The sequence below is a fragment of the Pelophylax lessonae genome, assembly GCF_965119305.1.
Source record: "Pelophylax lessonae genome assembly, chromosome: 3".
Lineage (NCBI taxonomy): Eukaryota > Metazoa > Chordata > Amphibia > Anura > Ranidae > Pelophylax > Pelophylax lessonae.
The window spans coordinates 520,203,645-520,223,741 of record NC_138770.1 but is presented as its reverse complement, the minus strand read 5'-3'; the positions used below and the strand labels follow the sequence as shown (position 1 = coordinate 520,223,741).

The following is a 20,097-nucleotide window of genomic DNA, read 5'->3' as shown; positions in this document are numbered from 1 at the left end:
TCCTAGGCAGGAAAAAAAAAAAAAAACTGAGGACTATAGCAGGATTAGCCCCCCCCCCCCCCCCCCCCGGGACTGCCCATGGGTGTAGCCAGAAGTTTTTTTTGCCTCGTGTCCTACTCCTGTAGGGGGAAGCATAACCCAATGGTCATAACCTGAGCTGTGCCCATCAATGAAAGAAAAATGTACCCGGGCATTTCCCCACGTGCATTCTATAAAAAGGGTTTTTAGGTGGAAGCGGCAGTAAAATGTACGACCAGTGACATGATCTAACACCTGGTTATCCACATGAGACTATGCTCTGAATGGCTGAATTTTGGTGTAAAGTTATGTAGCACCCTCCTAGTCAGGTGCTAGATAGACAGAATAGTTTTTGGCTCTGTCTGCTTAACAGCAGAGCAACAGGCTAAATCTATGCACTCCCTGATTCACAGGGAGCAGGACCTGTAAGTTAGGTCTGTTCCATGTGTCCATGTATGATTAATCTGGGCTGAGGGAGTGTCCCCACTGTGTCCAATGGGGAGGACTGTTGGACAGTGGAGGAAACCCAGCCAGTGACAGTCTTTTGTAGCTGTCTCGGTGGGTTGGCACAGACAAGTGGTGCACCCTGGGATATGCTATAAAAGGGCACATGTGGCAGGGGCAGGAAGCCAAGTCCCAGAAAGAGGGTGATGGCTATATCCTCTTCTGAAGCTGTGGAAGGTGGTCACAGGCAGTCGGCCTGGTAAACCAGAAAGTGCGGCTGAACCCAGAGGTCCAGTGGAGGCTGACTGGTGGAGTTTGGACTCATGGACAGTTTTTCCAGAGTCACCGTTGCCTCCAGAGGAACTTGCCCAGGGGTCTGCCAGGAAGGGGATCACTCCAGAGGCTAGAGTCAGCGGACGGGTGTCAGCACACAGGCAATGAGAGTAAAGGGGGTGCCAAGTTTAGAACCCTAAAGAGAATATTTAAGCAAGAACATTTAAAGCATCTTCAATTCAGTGAAGCAGCGGCCTTGCCGCATTCTACAGTTAGCTGTCCTCAAGACTGTGAATTGTTAATAGTTGGCGTATCCTACTCATCCCTTCTCCTATCCAAGTTCTCAAAAACACAAAAACAACATCCCCTGGATTATTGACTGAGCCAAGAACTTTTGTTGCTGTTTATCTGCTGTCAATTGCTAAGGGTAACCCAGGGGAATCCAGAAAGTGTAATTCTCAGCAGTCCTCTAGGAGGCAGTGCTACAATTATAAAAATTTACTCCGCAAGGAAAATACATTCCAAATATAAATACATTCCAAATAAAGGACATAGATAACTGTTGAAGTGTGTATACTTTTATGGGCCCCTCTTTATGTATATACTGTATATATACACATACACACACACACACAGTATTAGCAATTTCAAAACATTAGCAACATGCCTAGGTATTATTCACAATGCCTAGGGAACGTGAATAGCATATTAAAATAACACAATTCATGTTTGGCCTAAAAGCATTCTACAGTATGCCTAATCTCACACATGCATATGATGCCTTCCCTGGTTCCCCCTCCCCCAGTCTAAATGCAATTCACATATTTCAATTTAATCACCATTTCACTAAATAGCTCTTTTGAGACCCAGTGACACCGAGTGTCTCTGCTGCTCTTTGCTCCAAGTATGGAGGAAAGCGCCTGCAAGCTCCAGTAAACGTCACAGCATTCTACCTCCAATATTTTTCAAGAGTTATCCAAAAAAAAAAACACACACACACACACACACACATCACTGGCATCCCTTTAGACGTTCCTGCTTCTGCCTGCTGGCCACTGGATGCCAGGAATGTGTAATGAAAGAATAAGCAATATGGTAGAAAAAGTCAATATCTGTGAACGTATGGACTCCAGATAGCTGCTACAGCTTTAAAAAGGTTCTATTATGGAGGTGCAAGTTTTCAGATAATTGAGCGCAATCGGTTTCAACACAAGACAAGACTTGTGTTACATTTTACAAATGTGAGCACAAAAAAAAAGGCTACAGCTCAGCTTTACCTGGCAGTAAAAGCTTTAACATTGCCAATGTTCCAGGCTCCTCCTTCAGGGAGTGCCCCCACAGAAAGCTGCTTTCTATGGGGGCACTTGTGCAGGCTTGCTCCCAAGCAACCCTGTCTGCGTCTATTAACCCTCCTGCAACCCCCTCGTTAAAGCACTTGGATTGACAGCAGTGGAAGCGAATGGCTCCCTCTGCTATCAATCTGCCCAGTGAAGAGGGAGGCAATGACGAGAGCTGCTGCTATCCTGCAAAACAAGGGGTTGTTTTAAAGTGTAAAGTGCTCAAAATACTACCCCTCTCAAAAAAAAGAAGGATTACCATAGGACACAAGGGTGGGCAATTAATTTTCAATTCTGCGGAATATTACATTTTGGGCCTGGGAAGGGCCGCAAGTACGTAAACATATAGAAAACAAACTGGCACTAGTTATCCACGTCAGCTTCAGGTCCTTTTTGACATTTACATAAAAAAACTGTTTTTTGCAAAGAAATTAGTTAAAACCCCCAAAAATAATATTTTTTTAAAGCGGAGGTCCTAGAGGAATAAATTGGCAGGTTTTGCAATTCATGTCACAGGGTATTCACGCAGTGGTTTTTCAAACTAATTTTTTGGGGAAAAACAAAAAAAAAGACACTTGAATTTGAATGCAAAAAAATACATAACCCATTTTTTTTATAAAATATATTATGCCAAGTAAATACCAAACTTCTCACTTACGCTTTAGAATTGCACACACCCATGCAAAGGTGACAAACAATGTAAGTTTTACTATCCATATTCGACACTTTAAAAGCCCTTACAGGTTACCACTTTAGATTTACAGAGGTCTAGTACTAGAATGACGTTCACAGTGATATCTCTTGGTTTGCGTGCGGGATCAGCCCATGCATTCCCCTTTGCACGCTAGCATGGGGGGGACAGGCACTTGAATTTATTAAGAATTTTTCTTTTTTTTATTTATTTCTTTTTTACTGTGGACATCCGGGTAAAAGGGAAGTGATGTCATGTCATCGCTTCTGTGTTACTATCATGGACAAAGACAAAATTTGTCTTTGCTTAGCAGCTGCGTAAAGCGGGGGAGGGGGAACCCTCCTGCTGCTTGTAATAGCAATTGATTGGCTAGTTAGCTGCTTCGATTGCTATTAAAAGAGAGCCAGCTCTAAAAAACTGTACTGGGATGCTGTAGGCATCACCCCCGGAAATCACCAAAAGTCCTACAATGTACGGGTATGTCGCTGGTCATTAAGTAGTTATAAGAGGTACCAAATTCGTCATAAAATAGGTCTTTCAGATGGTGGGTTGGGGGCGTGGGAAAAACAGGCCCCTTGACCCTGCACTGTAAAACTTGGGGTGCAGAGAAGTCAAACTCGGCCATTGAGTTCAATGGGGCCGCGACACAAGTGCATGCAATGCACACAATTACAGTGTAGTAAGGCGGCATTATAGAGTTAAGCCAGGCTATGAGGAGCCAATATAACCCCTCACTGCTTGTCAAATGAAATGTCCATTGAAAAGCACTGAGACTGGAAGGAAAGAGGCTGAAAACAGTAATAGTGGATCAAAAGCGGGGATTTCTATAGATCCTGACATGGAGCAAACAGGGGCAAGGTGCCTGGAGTTTGCAGCGTGCATTCGCTAACACAGGAAGAACTTGGCTGGGTAGCAGAGCTGGAAGGATGGTGGGATAAGAATGCGTCTGATATGCATAATCTCCAAGTCAGGTTGCTCTAATTAATATATCTTTTCTAAAAACAGTTTTGCAAACATGATAAATGCACTATCTAGTAGTATCCACAACTCATTTTCAAACGCATATTAAAAATACTATTCCTAATTGTATTCCTAAATTGTTCCTAATTTTATTTCTGCCATGACAACACAATTCCCGAAATAAGAAACATTCCTTCTACAGGCAACATACAATTCTGTACACCATTGCTTGGAAAATGACACATTACATCTATTTATGACTTTTGTTTTTTTTTTTTTTGGTAATATGCAAATATGTTGTTTTGTCTGAAATTCTGAACTTTTGTAGTTGACACCAAGCGAACAGTAAAGAAAATCCTATCAACCCTATTTAATCACCCTGTAAAGAATACATTCTGACATAAGTGGCAAGGTTTATCGTTATGCACAGAACTTTGTATACTGACAAGATTTCTACTAGGATTATGCCCTCCATTTAAACAAACTTGCAATACAATTTGTTCTTTTGTATTTAAATTTACCGTTTCTATTCCTCTGACATACCTTCTATGGGAGCGAATGAGACACTATCCCGCTGCTTTTATGCAACGTATTTAATTAAACTTTTATGTGCTCCTGCTGTACTTGTCAATAACATCTGTATCTTTTCATCATCTTCTTGATCACACCAGTTTCTTTTCAACTCCTAGACAACATGCTCTGTGCAGCTTGCCTCTTCCTGCAGCATGATTGGAAAGGAAGACAGCTAGCCCTTCAATAAATTATAACTTACACAGCTGAGCACTGCAGCAGGCTTTTCAGTTTGACCTTGCACATGCATTAGGAAAATACTCTGCTGTTGTGTTTGTATTCAGCTAGGTACACCATCCGCTTTTCAAATAAACAAAACAATGTGTACTTTAGGAGCAGAGAAAAAAAAAAAAAAAAACTTTAAAAAGAACAAATATTGACTGAAAAACAAGCCACTCCAAAGGCAGTGTTAGGTTAAACAATTCAAACAGACTTGGGGCTCATTTACATTTTCAGCTGGAAGGTAGTAAAAATAGGATGTTGAGCCATGGTTTTACCATCCTCTTAGCATAGGTGTGCGCAGCCTATTACAGTGTTTCTCAACCTTTTTTCAGTCAAGGCACCCTTTAAAATTATAGACAACCTCAAGGCACCCTTTAAAATTATGGACAGTCTGGAGGCATTGTAAAATGTAAAAAACTCAATATAGATTTACAGAATGCAGCAACATCCACACGTAGGACACCCAACATTAGAGGTGATTTATTCTTCCAAAGCAAATACACTTTTTCATACTGGTACTGACTAGTATTCTAATGTTTCACTTCTCCCTCAATTTCTTTCCATCAATCAGTCAGCTAATGTCACCCCAGTGCTGAGGGAGAGGGGCATAGGAGGGTGGAGGCAACAGACATCTATCTTATTAACTGATGACGTCATTGGCTGTTAGGATGCCAGTGTCTAGAAAGTCATAGTGGTGCATAATGGAAACCTGTGGCTTTGTATAACTAAAAGGCAGGCTTGATACACCTGCTGGCTTGTATACAATGTTTTATACATTTTTAGGCATTTTGCCAAGGCACCCCTGAAGAAACCTCAAGGCACCCAGTGTGCCTGGGCACCCTGGTTGAAAAAGGCTGGACTATTATATTAAGGTGTGCACCCAAAGTTCAAACACACACTCATGCCATTCTCAGCAGCCTCAGTTACATGAGACAATAAAAAAGCATGGAAAGTAGGTTTTATACCAGTGCTTTTCAGTTCCAGATAAAAAGAAAAAAACATGCAGATTTTTCAACAAAACTGTACTGGAATGTGCTAAAAAGCATCAAAAATGCACCAGACCACAGTACGGTGGGGGGGGGGGGGGGGAAACAGGACAAAGAAAAAAAAAAAAAAAAAATCTGAAATGCATCTGCAAACGCATAAAAAATACACTGAGATGCTTAAAAAACTTAATAATGTGCAAGCAGAAATGCATCCCAAAAGGATCTGAAGACATTTTTGTGGTGTGAACGGGCACTTAACCTCTCTGGCGGTATTCCCAAGTGTGGCTGGGGGTTAATATACAGTACCAAAAGCAGTAACCCCGAACCACACTTGGGATTACCCCCCAATCACACTTATCTTCCGCTACGATCCCCCGCTGTCCTCCAGCTATTCTCCCGCTGTCCTCACTGTGTGATCCAGCCGATGCCAGCACCTTCTTCCGGTTCCCTTTCCTGCGAGTGCCGCGACTAAGGGAGGTGGAACTGGCGGGAAATTTAAAAAAATAAAACAAATGACATGATACAGTGTAATCCGTTAGGATTACAACTTTGCATCAAGCCATTTTACCCCAGCTTTTCACCAAGAGGCTTTTCCAGTGCCCTGCATGTACTTTTGCAGTTCTTTGTGCCTGGAAAATTGAGAACATCCATGGTGTCGAAAAAGCATTCTTTTAGCTCAAAAGCGCTTTTTGACTAACTGAAAAACAGCGACAATGAATCGGAATTATTTGAAGAACTGAGCGATAGTGATTCATGGGAAAATTCATCATCAGGTACTAAAAGTGACGACAGGGATGATTCTGTGATTGAGCTCAGTGATGTGCGCGCTTGGTGCTCTATTGACTGCAGTACGGATCAGGCAGCGCCCCCAAGATTCCTATTTACAGAAGCACCTGGTATGAAAGTTGACGTTGACCATGACAACCCCTTGGCATGTGAAAAAACTTAATTCCCGCGCTAGTGGATCAAATAAATATATCAAACTTGCTAACAAACGTGAATAAATAGTTTCCTTAAAACCAAGTGTATATAAATAATCATGGATTGTGTATAAATAGTGAATAAAAATGAATTAAAAAAGGAATATGCAGCTGCTTCAACTCTAAGTAAATCTTAGGAAAAATATAAAAAACCAAATTTAAGCAGCGCTAGCATAAAAACAACAAATGTAATAAATGTGATATAATAAATGAATAGATAATACAATTGATTAAAAAAGTCCTTGTGAAGTGATCCAAATAAAGTGCTCAAGTGCAGAAATATTCAGAAGTGCTCCAAGGTGATAGGTGACCCCTCTTGGTTCCCCACTCACCACAATGCCAGATTGTTTGCGCCTGAAATGTATATTGCACAAAAGCCTTCTTTAATAACGAGAAGGAGGTTTGGAATGCAGCAGCAGGAAGGAGTGAATTGCAAACATTACGGAGTATCCTGGCAGTCGGTGATTGTGAGAAGTAGACTTGATGATTAAGATTAACAAATTTCCAAGGATTTATGAAAAACACCGAAAGATCCCTGAAAGAAGGCTTTTGTGCAATATACATTTCAGGCGCAAACAATCTGGCATTGTGGTGAGTGGGGAACCAAGAGGGGTCACCTATCACCTTGGAGCACTTCTGAATATTTCTGCACATGAACCCCTTGGCATACCTACAATTATTTCTGACCGATGAGGTTATTGAAAGAACTGAATTTTTGTAAAATATTACCATAAAATTCCTTTCTCTGAGTCCTCTGACAGTCACCGCCCACTCATTCAGTCTTCACCAATGGGTATTGACCTCTTATCCATAGGAGCAAGATAGGCATAAGACTTGTTAAAAACAAAGCAATTTACATAGACACACCTATGGGGGCTGTCCCACTGGTCCAATACCCACTGCTATCAGCCATCCCAACTCAGTTTGGTAGCAAGCAGTTAAAGTCCAAAGAACCCCAATAGAGGGGCGGGGGCGGCGACTGTCAGAGGACTCAGAGAAAGGAATTTTACGGTAAGATTTTACAAAAATTCAGTTTTCTCTTACATCCTCTGACAGTCGCCGCCCACTCATTCAGTCTTCACCAATGGGATGTCCCAAAGCAGTGTAGACATGAGGGGTGGGAAACGTAACCGTCATAAAGGCAACACAGCACCCACGTCAGAGAAAGGAACCTTACTCGAACAGAAAGGTAAATCCTCTGGGTAACAGAAAAGCTCAACTGGAGCAACAACCCAGGAAAGCAAATAAACAAGGGGAAACCAACCCCAACAGTCAGGGACCCGCAAAACCAGGGTCGCCTCAAGGTACTGCCACACAGAAAACTTTGCGGCCAAAGGAGGCATCAGCTGATGCCAGAACATCAAGTTTGTAAAATTTGGAAAAGGTGTGCACTGACGACCAAGTTGCAGCCTTGCACACCTGGACCACCGAAGCCTGATGCCAGAAGGCCCATGACGCACTCACTGCTCTGGTAGAGTGTGCCTTGACAGGGAAGGGCGTAGCCCGGTCCCTAAGCGAATAGGCCTGTACAATCGTCTGTCTGATCCATTTTGAAATGGTCGCCGCAGACGCAGCCATACCCTTCCGAGGTCCCTCAGGAAGGACAAAAAGAGAATCTGACTTCTGAAAGGATTCAGTGGACGACAGGTAAACCCTGATCGCCCGGACAAAATCCAAGGAATGTAAAGTAAACTCCTTCGGATGTTTAGGATTCGCACATAGCAAAGGCAAAACAATGTCCTCATTAAGGTAAAAATCAGAAACCACCTTAGGAAGGAAGGACTGGTTAGGTCGCAAGACCACCGTATCCCAATGAACCACCAGGTAAGGGGAGCGGCAAGACAGGGCCGCCAACTCCGACACTCTGCGGGCAGAAGTGATCGCCACTAGAAAAGCAACCTTTTTTGACAGCAGAGGCAAAGAAATTTCCCTGATGTTTTCAAAGGGAGGATGTTGCAAAACGGACAGAACCAAGTAGGTAGAGGCGCCCTCCGAGGAGGGGCCAAATGACGCACACCTTGAATAAAGGTGCGAATCAAAGAGTTAGACGCCAAGGGGCACTGGAAAAGAACAGCCAGTGCAGATAACTGGCCCTTAATCGTGGTCAACGCTAGGCGCTGGTCCACACCAGTTTGTAGGAAGGCTAACACCCTCGCCACCGAGTAGGAACAAGGAGGGAAGCCCCTGGATTCACACCAGGCAAAATAAGCCTTCCAGGTACGGTAATAGATCTTACCAGACAAGGCTTTTCTAGCCTTGAGCAGAGTAGGAATGACCTCGGATGAGAGACCCCTGTCTCTCAGGACCTGGCATTCAACAGCCACGCCGTTAAAGCCAGCGACTGTAAAGCAGGATGAAAGATCGTTCCCTGAGACAGTAGATCGTCTCATAACGGTAGCCGCCATGGAGGCTCGACGGCCAGTTGAAAGATGTCTGCGTACCAGGACCGGCGCGGCCAGTCCGGGGCCACCAGAATCACCAACTTCGGTTCCGAGACCAACCTGTGAAGGAACCTGGACAACAACTGGATTGGGGGAAAGGCATATATCAGATGATACCAGTGCCAAGGCACCACCAGCGCATCCGAGGCGTCTGCCAGAGGATCGCGCATTCTTGCCATGAACCTTCCCACCTTGTTGTTTAGCCGGGACGTGAAGAGATCCACATCCGGGGGGATCCCCATCTCGCACACAGCATTTGAAACCCCTCCAGGTGCAGGGACCATTCCCCCTGGTCCAGGGTCTGGCGGCTCAGATAATCGGCCTGCCAATTCTCCACACCCGGAATGTGAACTGCCGAAATCGCTGGGACATGTCTCGGCCCAAGATAGAATTCTGGTCACTTCCTGTGTCGCCCGGGCACTCCTGGTGCCCCCTTGGTGATTGATGTAAGCCACCACAGTGGCATTGTCCGTCTGCACCCGTACAGGGTGACCCCGAAGACGATCCGACCAATGGAGCAGGCACAGCCTGATCACTCTCAATTCCAAGATGTTGATCGGTAGGGAAGATTCCTCCACTGACCAAGTGCCCTGGGCAGACAGGTTGCCCAGAACGCCACCCCAGCCCGATAGGCTGGCATCCATGGTAATCACCGTCCACAGCAACGGCCGGAAGGACTTCCCTTCCGCTACGGCCGGGGACTGGAGCCACCACAGAAGATCCACTCTGGTTTGGTGACTCAGAGACACCCTCAGGTCCAAGGACTGAGGTAGCCTGTCCCATCTGGCCAGTATCGCCGCCTGGAGGGACCGCGTGTGAAATTGTGCAAACGGTATTGCCTCGAAGGCTGACACCATCAACCCCAGGGACCGCATACAGGTCCTGAGTGACGAGAACTCGTCGTCCCTGAGGGACCTGACCTCGTCCTGCAGGGTCCAGAGCTTGTCCTCCGGCAGAAACACCTTCGCTTGGGCGGAGTCCAGGACCATCACCAGAGAGGGGAGACGAACCGAAGGCGACAAAGTCGACTTCTGAACGTTGATGGTCCATCCGAACTCCTGGAGCGTCTGAACCGTAGTGGACAGATCGCGCAGCAGGCTCTGACTGGTACTTGACCTTAACAGGACCTTAACTCGTCCAGCTATCCCAAGACCGCAATGCCCTGTGCCCGTAACAGGCCCAGAACAGGAGCCAGGACTTTGGTAAACACCCTTGGAGCCGAAGCGAGACCGAAAGGTAACGCCACAAACTGATAGTGTTCCTCCGTGATTGCGAATCGGAGGTACCTCTGATGACCTTCGAATATGGTGATGTGTAAATACGCATCATTGAGGTCGATGGAAGCCAGGAAATCTCCCGGGCACAGAGAGGCCACCACTGAGCGGAATGATTCCATGCGGAACTTTTGAACGCGCACGAAGCGGTTCAGAGCTTTCAAGTCCAGAATTGGAAGCACCTTGCCCTCCTTTCTGGGCACAGTGAACAGATTGGAGTAAAACCCCCGAAACCTGTCCCGATGCGGCACCAGGACAATCACCCCCTGGGCGAGAAGATCCTGAACTGCCCGATGCAGATCTTGCAACCAATCTGGGGTCAAGTGAAGATTTGAGGTAAAGAATCTGTCCGCTGGTCGCGAAAGGAATTCGATCTTGTAGCCTGATCGAATGATTTCCTGAACCCACCTGTCCGGAATCCGGAGCAGCCAAGGTTCGAGAAAACCGTGCAGACGTCCCCCCACCCCTGGAACGGGTGAGGGCGCCCCTTCGGGTTGAGGCGGCCTGGGCCGCCGTTCCAGCCTGGGCGGCTTTTGGCTTGCCCGCCCAGGGCTTCCTCTGGCCACCATGGCCCTTGAAGGGTTTCCCCTTGTCTTGTGCTTTAAAAGCGCGAAAGGACCCCTGGTTCGGTTTAAAGGAAGGGCCCCGCTTACCGTGGAAGAACTTACCCTTCGGATTCGGGGGCAGCAGAGTGCTCTTGCCCTGGGTGACTCCTTTAACCAATTCGTCCAGGGATTCCCCAAAAAGACGAATCCCTGCATAAGGGATGTCGGAAACCGTTTTCCTGGAAGTCTGGTCAGCCGACCAGCTCTTCAGCCAAATCAAGCGATGGTCAAGTACCGCGACACCAGACAGGTGCGCTGCTAAAGGGGCCTCATCACATAGATACATAACCGCTTGACTAATCTGGTCCACCATCTCCAAAGTAGTAGGGGGGGGCAGAGTCAGCCACGAGGGTCCGTCTGAGCACCTTGGTCCAATCTGCCACAGCCTGAGCCACCATGACGGAGGCGAAAATAGGTTTCAGCATGGAACCCGCCACCATATAGGCATGGCGGGCAAGGGATTCCAGCCTCCTATCTGTAGGATCCCTAAATACCGGAGAATCCTCGGTGGATACCAGAGTGGTCCTGTTCAATCTGGACACCGTATGATCCACCTTAGGGGCCACAGACCAGCGTGAATCCGTAGGAGACGCAAAGGGGTAACGGAGTTGAAACCGCTTAGGCACCACAAAATTGTGCTTCAAATTGCGCCATTGTTCATTCACCGTCTCGTGAAACTCAGCGGGGCAAGGAAACACCTGCGCCGCCTTACGGGATCTGTGGGTACCAAAGGAGGACGGCTTACCCAGAGGATTGGGTTCATCCTCCAAATGTAGTGCATCTTTTACAGCAGTAATCAGCGCAGCCATAGCTGCGCGTTCTCTGCCCGTCCCAATCATCCCCCTCCTCCGCCTCCCCTTCAGACTGGGAGGAATGAGACCCTTCAAGGGGCACACTATCTACGGCAACCATGTCAGACTCAGAATCAGAAGAGTAAGAAAACCTAGGCCTTTTCCTAGAATCCCGTTCAGCCATCAAAAGATCAACTTTGGACACTAAAGTCGCAAGTTCAGCAGTCAGTGCAGAAGATTCAGAGGAGCCTGAATCATCCACCAAAGCTGGGGGAAATTTTTCTGTCCTGGGACTCAATAAAGAAAATTTTTTTTATGGTGCTGGCCCTTTAAATCGAACGGCGATCCCACCGCAATACACCGCTATTAAGGACTACACTGATAGACCCCGCAGGCAGGAATAAAGCTGGTAGCCAGAGATATTCCCCACAAAACAGCAAGGACAGACCCCCACGAGTGTTACCACGCTTGTCTGACGATCTCCTCTGCATGAGAAGGGAAGTGATGTCACACCACATTAGGCTGAACAGGACCCAGGCTAAGGAAAAATGGTTGCCCATAGAAAGCAATGGGAGGCTCCGGGAAAATGGCCGCCGACATGTGCACAGAAGAAAACAGTGCCACACACAAGATGGCGCCCGAAGGCGCCAAAGCACACTACAATGATAGCTGTAGAAGCGCCCATAGTGAAGCCAAGCAGCTGCCCACACCTAAAATGGCGGACCCGTGGTTTTTTACTCCGCAGCGGGCCGCCGCACATGTCTGCACCCAAACACACCACAAACAGTGTCACACAGGGTAGGGACCCCCACAACCCCCCACATAGCGTCCTAGACACGGTAGAGCCCCCGCAGAGATCGGGAGTGAGGTGAGCCCCAAACGAACAGACATGAGGGGATACCACAGACACAGCAGACTGCCATCCCCCGACAGAGGCCCCACACAGAATGTACTTACCATACCCGATGGTGTGGGCGCCTCTCACCTATGGGAAGCCTCCCACCCCAGGCGGTGGGGGTGCCGTCAGCCAAAACGCAGGACGCTAGCAACGCACGGAACCGCGGTTGAGACGTCCAAGCGAGGTGGCCACCTTGCGGGCTTTCATCCCTGAGGATAGGGATAGGTCGTTTGCGAGGCCAGGGCGTATGCATAGCCTGCTAAACGCTCAATGGCGGGCTGGGATTCCATAAGGCCCTCTGTCCAGGAGCACCAGGACGACCAGTGCGACTCCCAGCTCCACAAACGCCGTCGTCTTCCGAAGAGCCGACTAACTAAACGCTGACAAATAAACAGCTAGTAGTGCAAAGAAAAAACATTTGCAGAAAATAAAATCATAAAACAGAAGAAAGGCTGAGACCATAGCCCCAGCACAGGGAAGCCTATCTTACTTCTAACTAGGCAGAAGACAAACTGAGTTGGGATGGCTGAAAGCAGGGGGGTATTGGACCAGTGGGACAGCCCCTATAGGTGTGTCTATGTAAATTGCTTTGTTTTAAACAAGTCTTATGCCTAGCTTGCTCCTACGGATAAGAGGTCAATACCCATTGATGAAGACTGAATGAGTGGGCGGCGACTGTCAGAGGACGTAAGAGAAAAACCATACAAAGAGCAACAATTGTCTACGCATCGGAAGTTTTCAAGTTGCAGAAAGTGGGAACCAATGACCAAAAGATGACATTTGAATAAAATGTATTATATTAGAATTTATGATTTTGTGTTTCAAACTTAATCATACCTGGGGATGTCTACTAGACTCTTGTTTGGACAGATTTAAGTGGGTTATTCTTAAGAATTACAGGTCTAAAATATAAAACAGATTTCCATGCAAAACAATGTACTGCTTTGAGATAAAAAATTCTGACATAATCAGACTGCCAGGGAGGTTAATGGGGACACTAGTTCTGGTGATCCTTGTTGACAACCAGGGATTTCCTCACTTTGGGGGGGAATTTCAACTCATTTCCTGTTTTGGCTGCGAGACATGAAGTGAAAGGAAATCTCCCTAGTGGGACACATGGCAAGAATAAAAAATTGGCTCCCGCTGCGGATTGTATCCTGTGAGAAGAGGGAGAGAAGAGAGCTGGGCACACCATTGAATCAAGAGAGGGCTCAGGTGACAGTTTAGAGAGGTGAGTGGGGGAAACTGAAATTGGAAGGTTTTTTTTACCCTAATGCAGAGAATGCATTGGGGTAAATAAAAAAAACAAAAAAAACTTTGGCTTTGTAGAACCATTTTAATGTAAAGATCTAGTGTTTAGGACTTTGAAATGATGAGCTTTAAACTTGCTCATAACACCTGACCCACTGATAGGATACCCTTAAATCCAGCAGGCAAATATTGAATAAGTCAACAACCACATAACATGAAAACATATGCCTTCATCCTAATATTGCTTCAATTAAAAACCACAAAATCCTTACATCAAGCTCAGGAAAAAGAAGAGGTCACTTACAATTTGCCCCTAACTATAAATTGAGACCAGGTTATACAATGTATGGGGATTAAAGATGGTCTAAAGATATATGGGTACTTTATTAGCATTAAACCCTCAGCATTTTAGGTAAAAGACCAAGTTCACCTGCTGCATCCTCTTATCTTGTAACTTGCTACAGTTATGTTTCAGTGCCTACAGTGGAAAAGGTGCAACCTGCCTCTTGCACAAGGATGACATCCTCTTAGCCTGGCAAGTCACTTAAAGTGGTTGTAAACCTTTCCATATACCCAGTGTAGTGACTGACCTCTGAATATCCACAGAGAATAACCACTTGCCGACCAGCCGCCATAGTTGTACTGCGGCAGCTCGACTATTACGCAAAACAACGTACCTGTACGCCGTTTCGTGCAATAGATAGTGGGGGCAAACATACACACCGATTGGCCAGAGGGGGAGCCAATCAGCGGGTCCGGAGTACACGATGTCTGCCAGCCACCCACGATCGCTCCCCATGGAGACAGAACGGTGGTCTGCCAGAGATGAACACAGGGATCCGGTGTTCCTACTATTTAGGAACACAGGTCTCTGTTCATCAAGTGAGTCCATCCCTCACACCAATTATAAGGTACTCACTAGAAGCACACTTAACCCTTTGATCGTCCCTGGTGTTAATCCCTTCCCTGCTAGTGTCATTAGTACAGTAACGGTGCATATTTTTAGCACCAATTACTGTAGTAATGTCACTGGTCCCCTCAAAAGTGTCAGTTAGGTGTCAGATCTATCCAGGAGGCAGCAGAGAGAAATTACACTTTGTGCTTTAGATTGAGACAAGTACACACTATAGAGGGATAGGCTTTGTTTATATTTTATGTTTGAGGTTTAGAACCACCAAGTGGAACACAGGGATTGCCTTTTAATGTAGGATGTTTAAAAAAATTATACTCTTGCTGTATATTGTGACATATTGAAATATTTCAAGTTATTCATTCAAGCAGAATTGAAGTTACCAAATAATCCACTTAAAAAAGAAAACCTTTAAAAACACAACATTTTCACAGAACAGCAGAAGACACGTCCCAAAGATTCAACACAAAAGCACCTCTTACCATGTGGTACAATTGTCTGTATAGGCTTGGCAGGAGATCGTACATTCCATATTGTCAAGGTGCCATCTGAATGACTACAGATGAACTGCTTTCCTTCATGGTGCCAAGCAACAGAATGGATTGCCTATTCAAGGGTTATTAAAAAGAAATGATGAGGAGTGTACCAATATCTTACATAAGCATTAAACAAGACAGTAATATCTCAGAGTTAAACATAAGCTTCCTCATATGGCTTGACATAGTAAAACTGGCTTTTTTAGCATTATTATATTTTAGGTTTATCAGAAAAACATGTGCATCAACATCCTTCCATTTGAGAAGATTACATTTCTAACATATAAAACAAACATTTCTATATTACTAAATAGTAGAGCCAATTAACTTAACACCTGAATTTTTGTTATTGAGAGGCTTACTAATGCACAGATTACCTTATCTATTCTTAAAGTGTTACTAAACACAGGAGCCTGAATTCAGTATATATGGTCTCCCACAGTACACAGAACATGGAAATACAATTCTTTTTGTAAATCTAAACTGCTAAAATACCTTTTCTCAACAGCAGTATATAGCAGTCTTGTGACTTCTATCAGTGTCTGGTTAAAAAACTTGTAGGAAGAGTTTATTCTCCCACGATTGTCCTGTGAGAATGCAGGACCCCTGACCATCTGTCTGGGCAATGCTTTTTGGTCCTGTGCTGATCAAATGCACTAGCCCAAGGAAAAAAAAAAAAATCTCTCTAGCAATACACACCAAACTGAGCATGTGCAGCTTGTTCCCTGGCTCTGTAAATATTAGGAGGTATAGTGGAGACAGTGGAAGGAGGAGAGGATCAGAGAAGACAGGATCAAACAGCCTTTTTACACAATACTGAGGATTAACCTCTTAGGTTCCGCTGAGAGTATAACAAGCATGCTTCACTGCATATATAGACTGATTTTACAGTTGTGGGTTTAGTAACACTCAAAGAAGTCATTTGCCTTTTTTTTTTTTTTTTTTTTTAAATGAAAAACATGTTTGGCCCCTTTCACACTGGTGTTCAGTCTGGATCAGTCTGTGGTTTAGTCTTTAAAAACTATGCACGAGGTGTGTCTAAAAGATTTGGTGAATGGTATTAAAAAAACAAACAAAACAGAACACACAAATTACCTTTATTGGCCTTTAAAACAATCGCCATCCTTCACACCACACTTTTGGCAATATTTGTAAAGCTTCTGGAAACTGCAAAGGCCTCTTTTGGAACAGATCGCAGAACCACTGTCACACATTCTTGGATTGCTGGCATATCCGCAAAGCGTAATGCTCTTTAGGTGGGGGGAACAGAAAAGTCCACAGGCACCATATCAGGGGAGTACTGTGAATGATCAAGAACAGGTACACTGCGTGAGTCAAGAATTGATGCACACAGATCGCACAGTGCGCAGGTGAGTTATGTAGCAACATCCACTGTCCAGTCACACTCTAGCCGAACACAACAGATGTGCCGTAGCAACCGTTTCAAAACTTCCTAGTAGAATGCAGCATTAATGGTTTGAATTCCTTATGGATGATGCCATGGTTTTCGAAGAAGGTGATCAACATTGTCTTGACTTTGGACTTTTGCAGGTGACTCATTTTGGGTTGCGGGAAAGACTGAACACCATTCCATCGATTGCCATTTGGATTCAGGGTCGAACTGGTAGCACCAAGTCTCATCCAGTGACGATGGTACGCAGAAAGGATGGATCCTGGTCAAACATGGTGATGAAATCTCCAAAGGTTTCCATCCATTTTGCTTGCAGTTTGTCTGTCACCTTGTGCGGCACAAACTTGAAACAGATCTTCCGCTTTCCCCAATCTTCGTGGACGACGGTGTGCGACGTGTCATTGCTAATGCCCAGTTCCTCCACCATAAATTGTAGAGTCAGTTGCCGATCTCGTACCAGCATGTCTCGCACTATCTTGATTACGTTTGGGGTCCTGCTGGTCGATGGCCGACTCCGGAAACCAAAAAGAAACAAAATCACCGCTCTGAAAGCAGCCAGCTGAGCCGGATGGATTCCGAGCAACTGTGGCAGTCCTGCAGGAATGGGTGCTCACTAAGGTCCGCAACCTGAGAAGTCCATGTAAGTAGAAAAGAAAGTGGCACTTCCAGACCCAGGAACTTGGAAACTTGAGTTTTATTCTTCAAATCAAAGGTACAACATCAGACAGGAACACAAGACAAACTGGACAGCAGACGCGTTTCACACCTTGTGCTTATTCATTGCTTCGGAGTCGATGGTCAACTCCGAACATGGCTTATCCTCTGTAATATCCTTCCCTTTGCAAGAAGGTTTGAACCAGTTGTAAACACATTATCTGCTCACAGCCTCCGTCCCATACACTTGCACCAACATTTCATGTGTCTCCATCGCCGGTTTCCCCAGTTTATAGCAAAACTTTATGTTCACTTGTTGCTCCCCTACCTCGCACTAGCTACATGCAAATGCCTGCAGCGGGTTTACCCTGATGGTCAAGTGTACTCCACGTTCAGGTGCACTTCAACAAATCTCTGGAAAGCCTTGTGCATGTGCGTGCACCTGGCCCATGTTGCCATTGAAATATCTTTTTTTTTTTTCTTAAACAGTGATATTTATTAAGGTTTCAGCACAATACAAAAAAAAAAAAAAATTAAAAGAACTGTGCAAGTACAGAAAATGCTCAACAATACAAAAGTCAACAAGGTGCTTGGGTAAGCAACAAAACAAATACCTTAGTGGATCAGTGGCCATACAAGGGAATGGGTCATTGCAGATCACAGTAACATTCCTACAAACAGGTGTCCGGACATTGCACCCATCTATCCCAGATCTTGTCAAACTTAAGGGGGCAACCCCTATGCTTGTATAGCAGTCTATGAAATGGGATAACATTATTAACCTCTCATAGCCACATGCCAAAGGTTTGTGGGTGGCTCCTCATCCAACATCCTGCTCCCAGTGAGCCATAAAAGCATAGGCTATCTCGGTAGAGGAGGGTATGTGGAGCTCTGAGTGAAATAGGGAGATCAGATGCTTGGGCTCAGTACTCTTAATGATGTCCAAAACTGGGACAGGCTCGGGTCTGGGCAGGCTATTGTCAAATTGGGAGCGAGATGCATGTCCAACCTGCAAATATCTATAGAACATGTGATTGGGAAGCGAGATTGTTCCCTCAAGTCCGCCCGTCGTCAGTATATGGTGCAACAAGGAGATACCTTTATCGCTCCACAGCGAAGAGTCAGGGAGTGAGCAGAACTCCCTGAGAACCATGTTATGCCACAAGGGGGTGAAGTCATGTATCTGGGCAGTTCCATCTGTCCAGCACAACCTCCCAGATCCGAATGTAGTGATATAGCAGGGACTTAGGGTCTAGTCTCTCCCCTGAACCACGTACACCACGCAGTATAACTGTCAGAGGGTCCATAGAAGGCAGGGACCACCTGGGGCACAGAAGGGTCAAGAAGTGTTTTGAAATATCTTTTTAGACACACCTCATATGTCTATTGGTGGGCAGATGTACTGTATATATGTGATAATCTGTTTAAGCCTTTTTCACAAGAGGTGGGCTCCACTGATCCCCTGCTGATCAGAACACAGAAGGGAGAAGAACCGCTGCGGGTATGCACAATGCTGGATCGAGATTAGGCTTAGGTTGGTGTTTTGGATTGCGGGGCAAACTATAATTCAAGGATTTTTACCTTATTGCAGAGAATGCAATAAGGGAAAAAAAAAAAACTACCTTCACAACCACCTAAATTTGTTTTCTTTTCCCACCCAACCACTGTGTCTTTACTAATACAAGGTGCATGGGGGAGAAACAATTGTGTTTTTTGTTCCAGATTCAGACTTGATGGCTTTGCCCCCCTGGGAGAAGACAATGACCCGGCAGGAAGGATTCCTGCATCAACACTGTGTTGATGGGGGAATCAAGCTAAATTGTTTCATTGCAGGAAAGGAATTTGCTCTGTGTAGACCAGCCTAAGCCATGTGAGCTTGATAAACTTTTCATACACTTTATGAAATTACACTGGTAAATTGCCACACTCTGAATTCCAGAAACTGATTGTGGCCCACAGCTAAGACGGTATTGTGGTAGTGTATTAGCTACAGGGCAGCAGCAGTAAAGTGACCCTGGAAATTTTGGTAGCTATGAAAATCTATTATTTTTCAGGTACATTAATGAGATTTTATCTTAAAAGCTCCGGTAAGATGATGGTGGCCACCAGTAATAAGTGGCATTGGTACTAGGGAAATCTGTAATTTAATATATTTAACAGAATAATCTTGTGTTACCGCTCAAAATTACCAGGCATAATGACTGAAAAAATGTCTACCCTTTAAAAAGGGATTTTTAGGAACTTTGAAATTTAAAAAACAACAGCTTCAAGGAGTTCTAAATACTAGATTTAATCTCCAGAACCACCTGAAAAACCTGAAATTGTGGCAGGGACATGGAATTCAGACTTCAAAAACATTTTTTAATCAGAAATTTGATCATAAAGCAGTACCAGTAAGATTGTGGTCCCTGTTATATTTAACAGAATTGTGGAACGATTGAAAAAAAAAAAAAAAATCAACTTCAATTTACAACAAAACGCAGTTAGAAGTTGCTGTGCTTCACTGGTGAAAAAATGTCACATAAAGAGTTGTGAAATCTATTAAAATGTACCCAACTTGTCCAACTGCCGGCAAAAACAAGTGTGTGTAAAAATATTGTATTCAAATATTGCATTACATAACATCATCAATCTTTTTCATCTGTTAACACTCATTTCTGAATTTCTGATAACCTATGGTATGATGATCATATTATAGAAAACTTTTTTGTATAGAGAATAATGGACAGCAAACATTACTTGCGGAGAATGGCAAAAATAGATAGCACTGTATTTACAGTTAAAATGCATGAAGAGTCACACATTCCACTGCCAAGGAAGCATGTTCTACTTCCATATTAAATTC

At 44.9% G+C, this 20,097-nt stretch overlaps 1 protein-coding gene across 3 annotated transcripts in view; it reads right to left on the bottom strand.

The window, feature by feature from the left end:
* The window catches only part of STXBP5 (syntaxin binding protein 5), a 925,152-nt gene that overhangs the window by 362,788 nt on the left and 542,267 nt on the right, over positions 1-20,097 (bottom strand). For all 3 annotated transcript variants that reach the window (XM_082250146.1, XM_082250147.1, XM_082250148.1), the window contains exon 8: positions 15,134-15,257. In XM_082250146.1, coding sequence (XP_082106272.1) covers positions 15,134-15,257 — 124 coding nt within the window. The remainder of the gene's footprint in view (positions 1-15,133; positions 15,258-20,097) is intronic.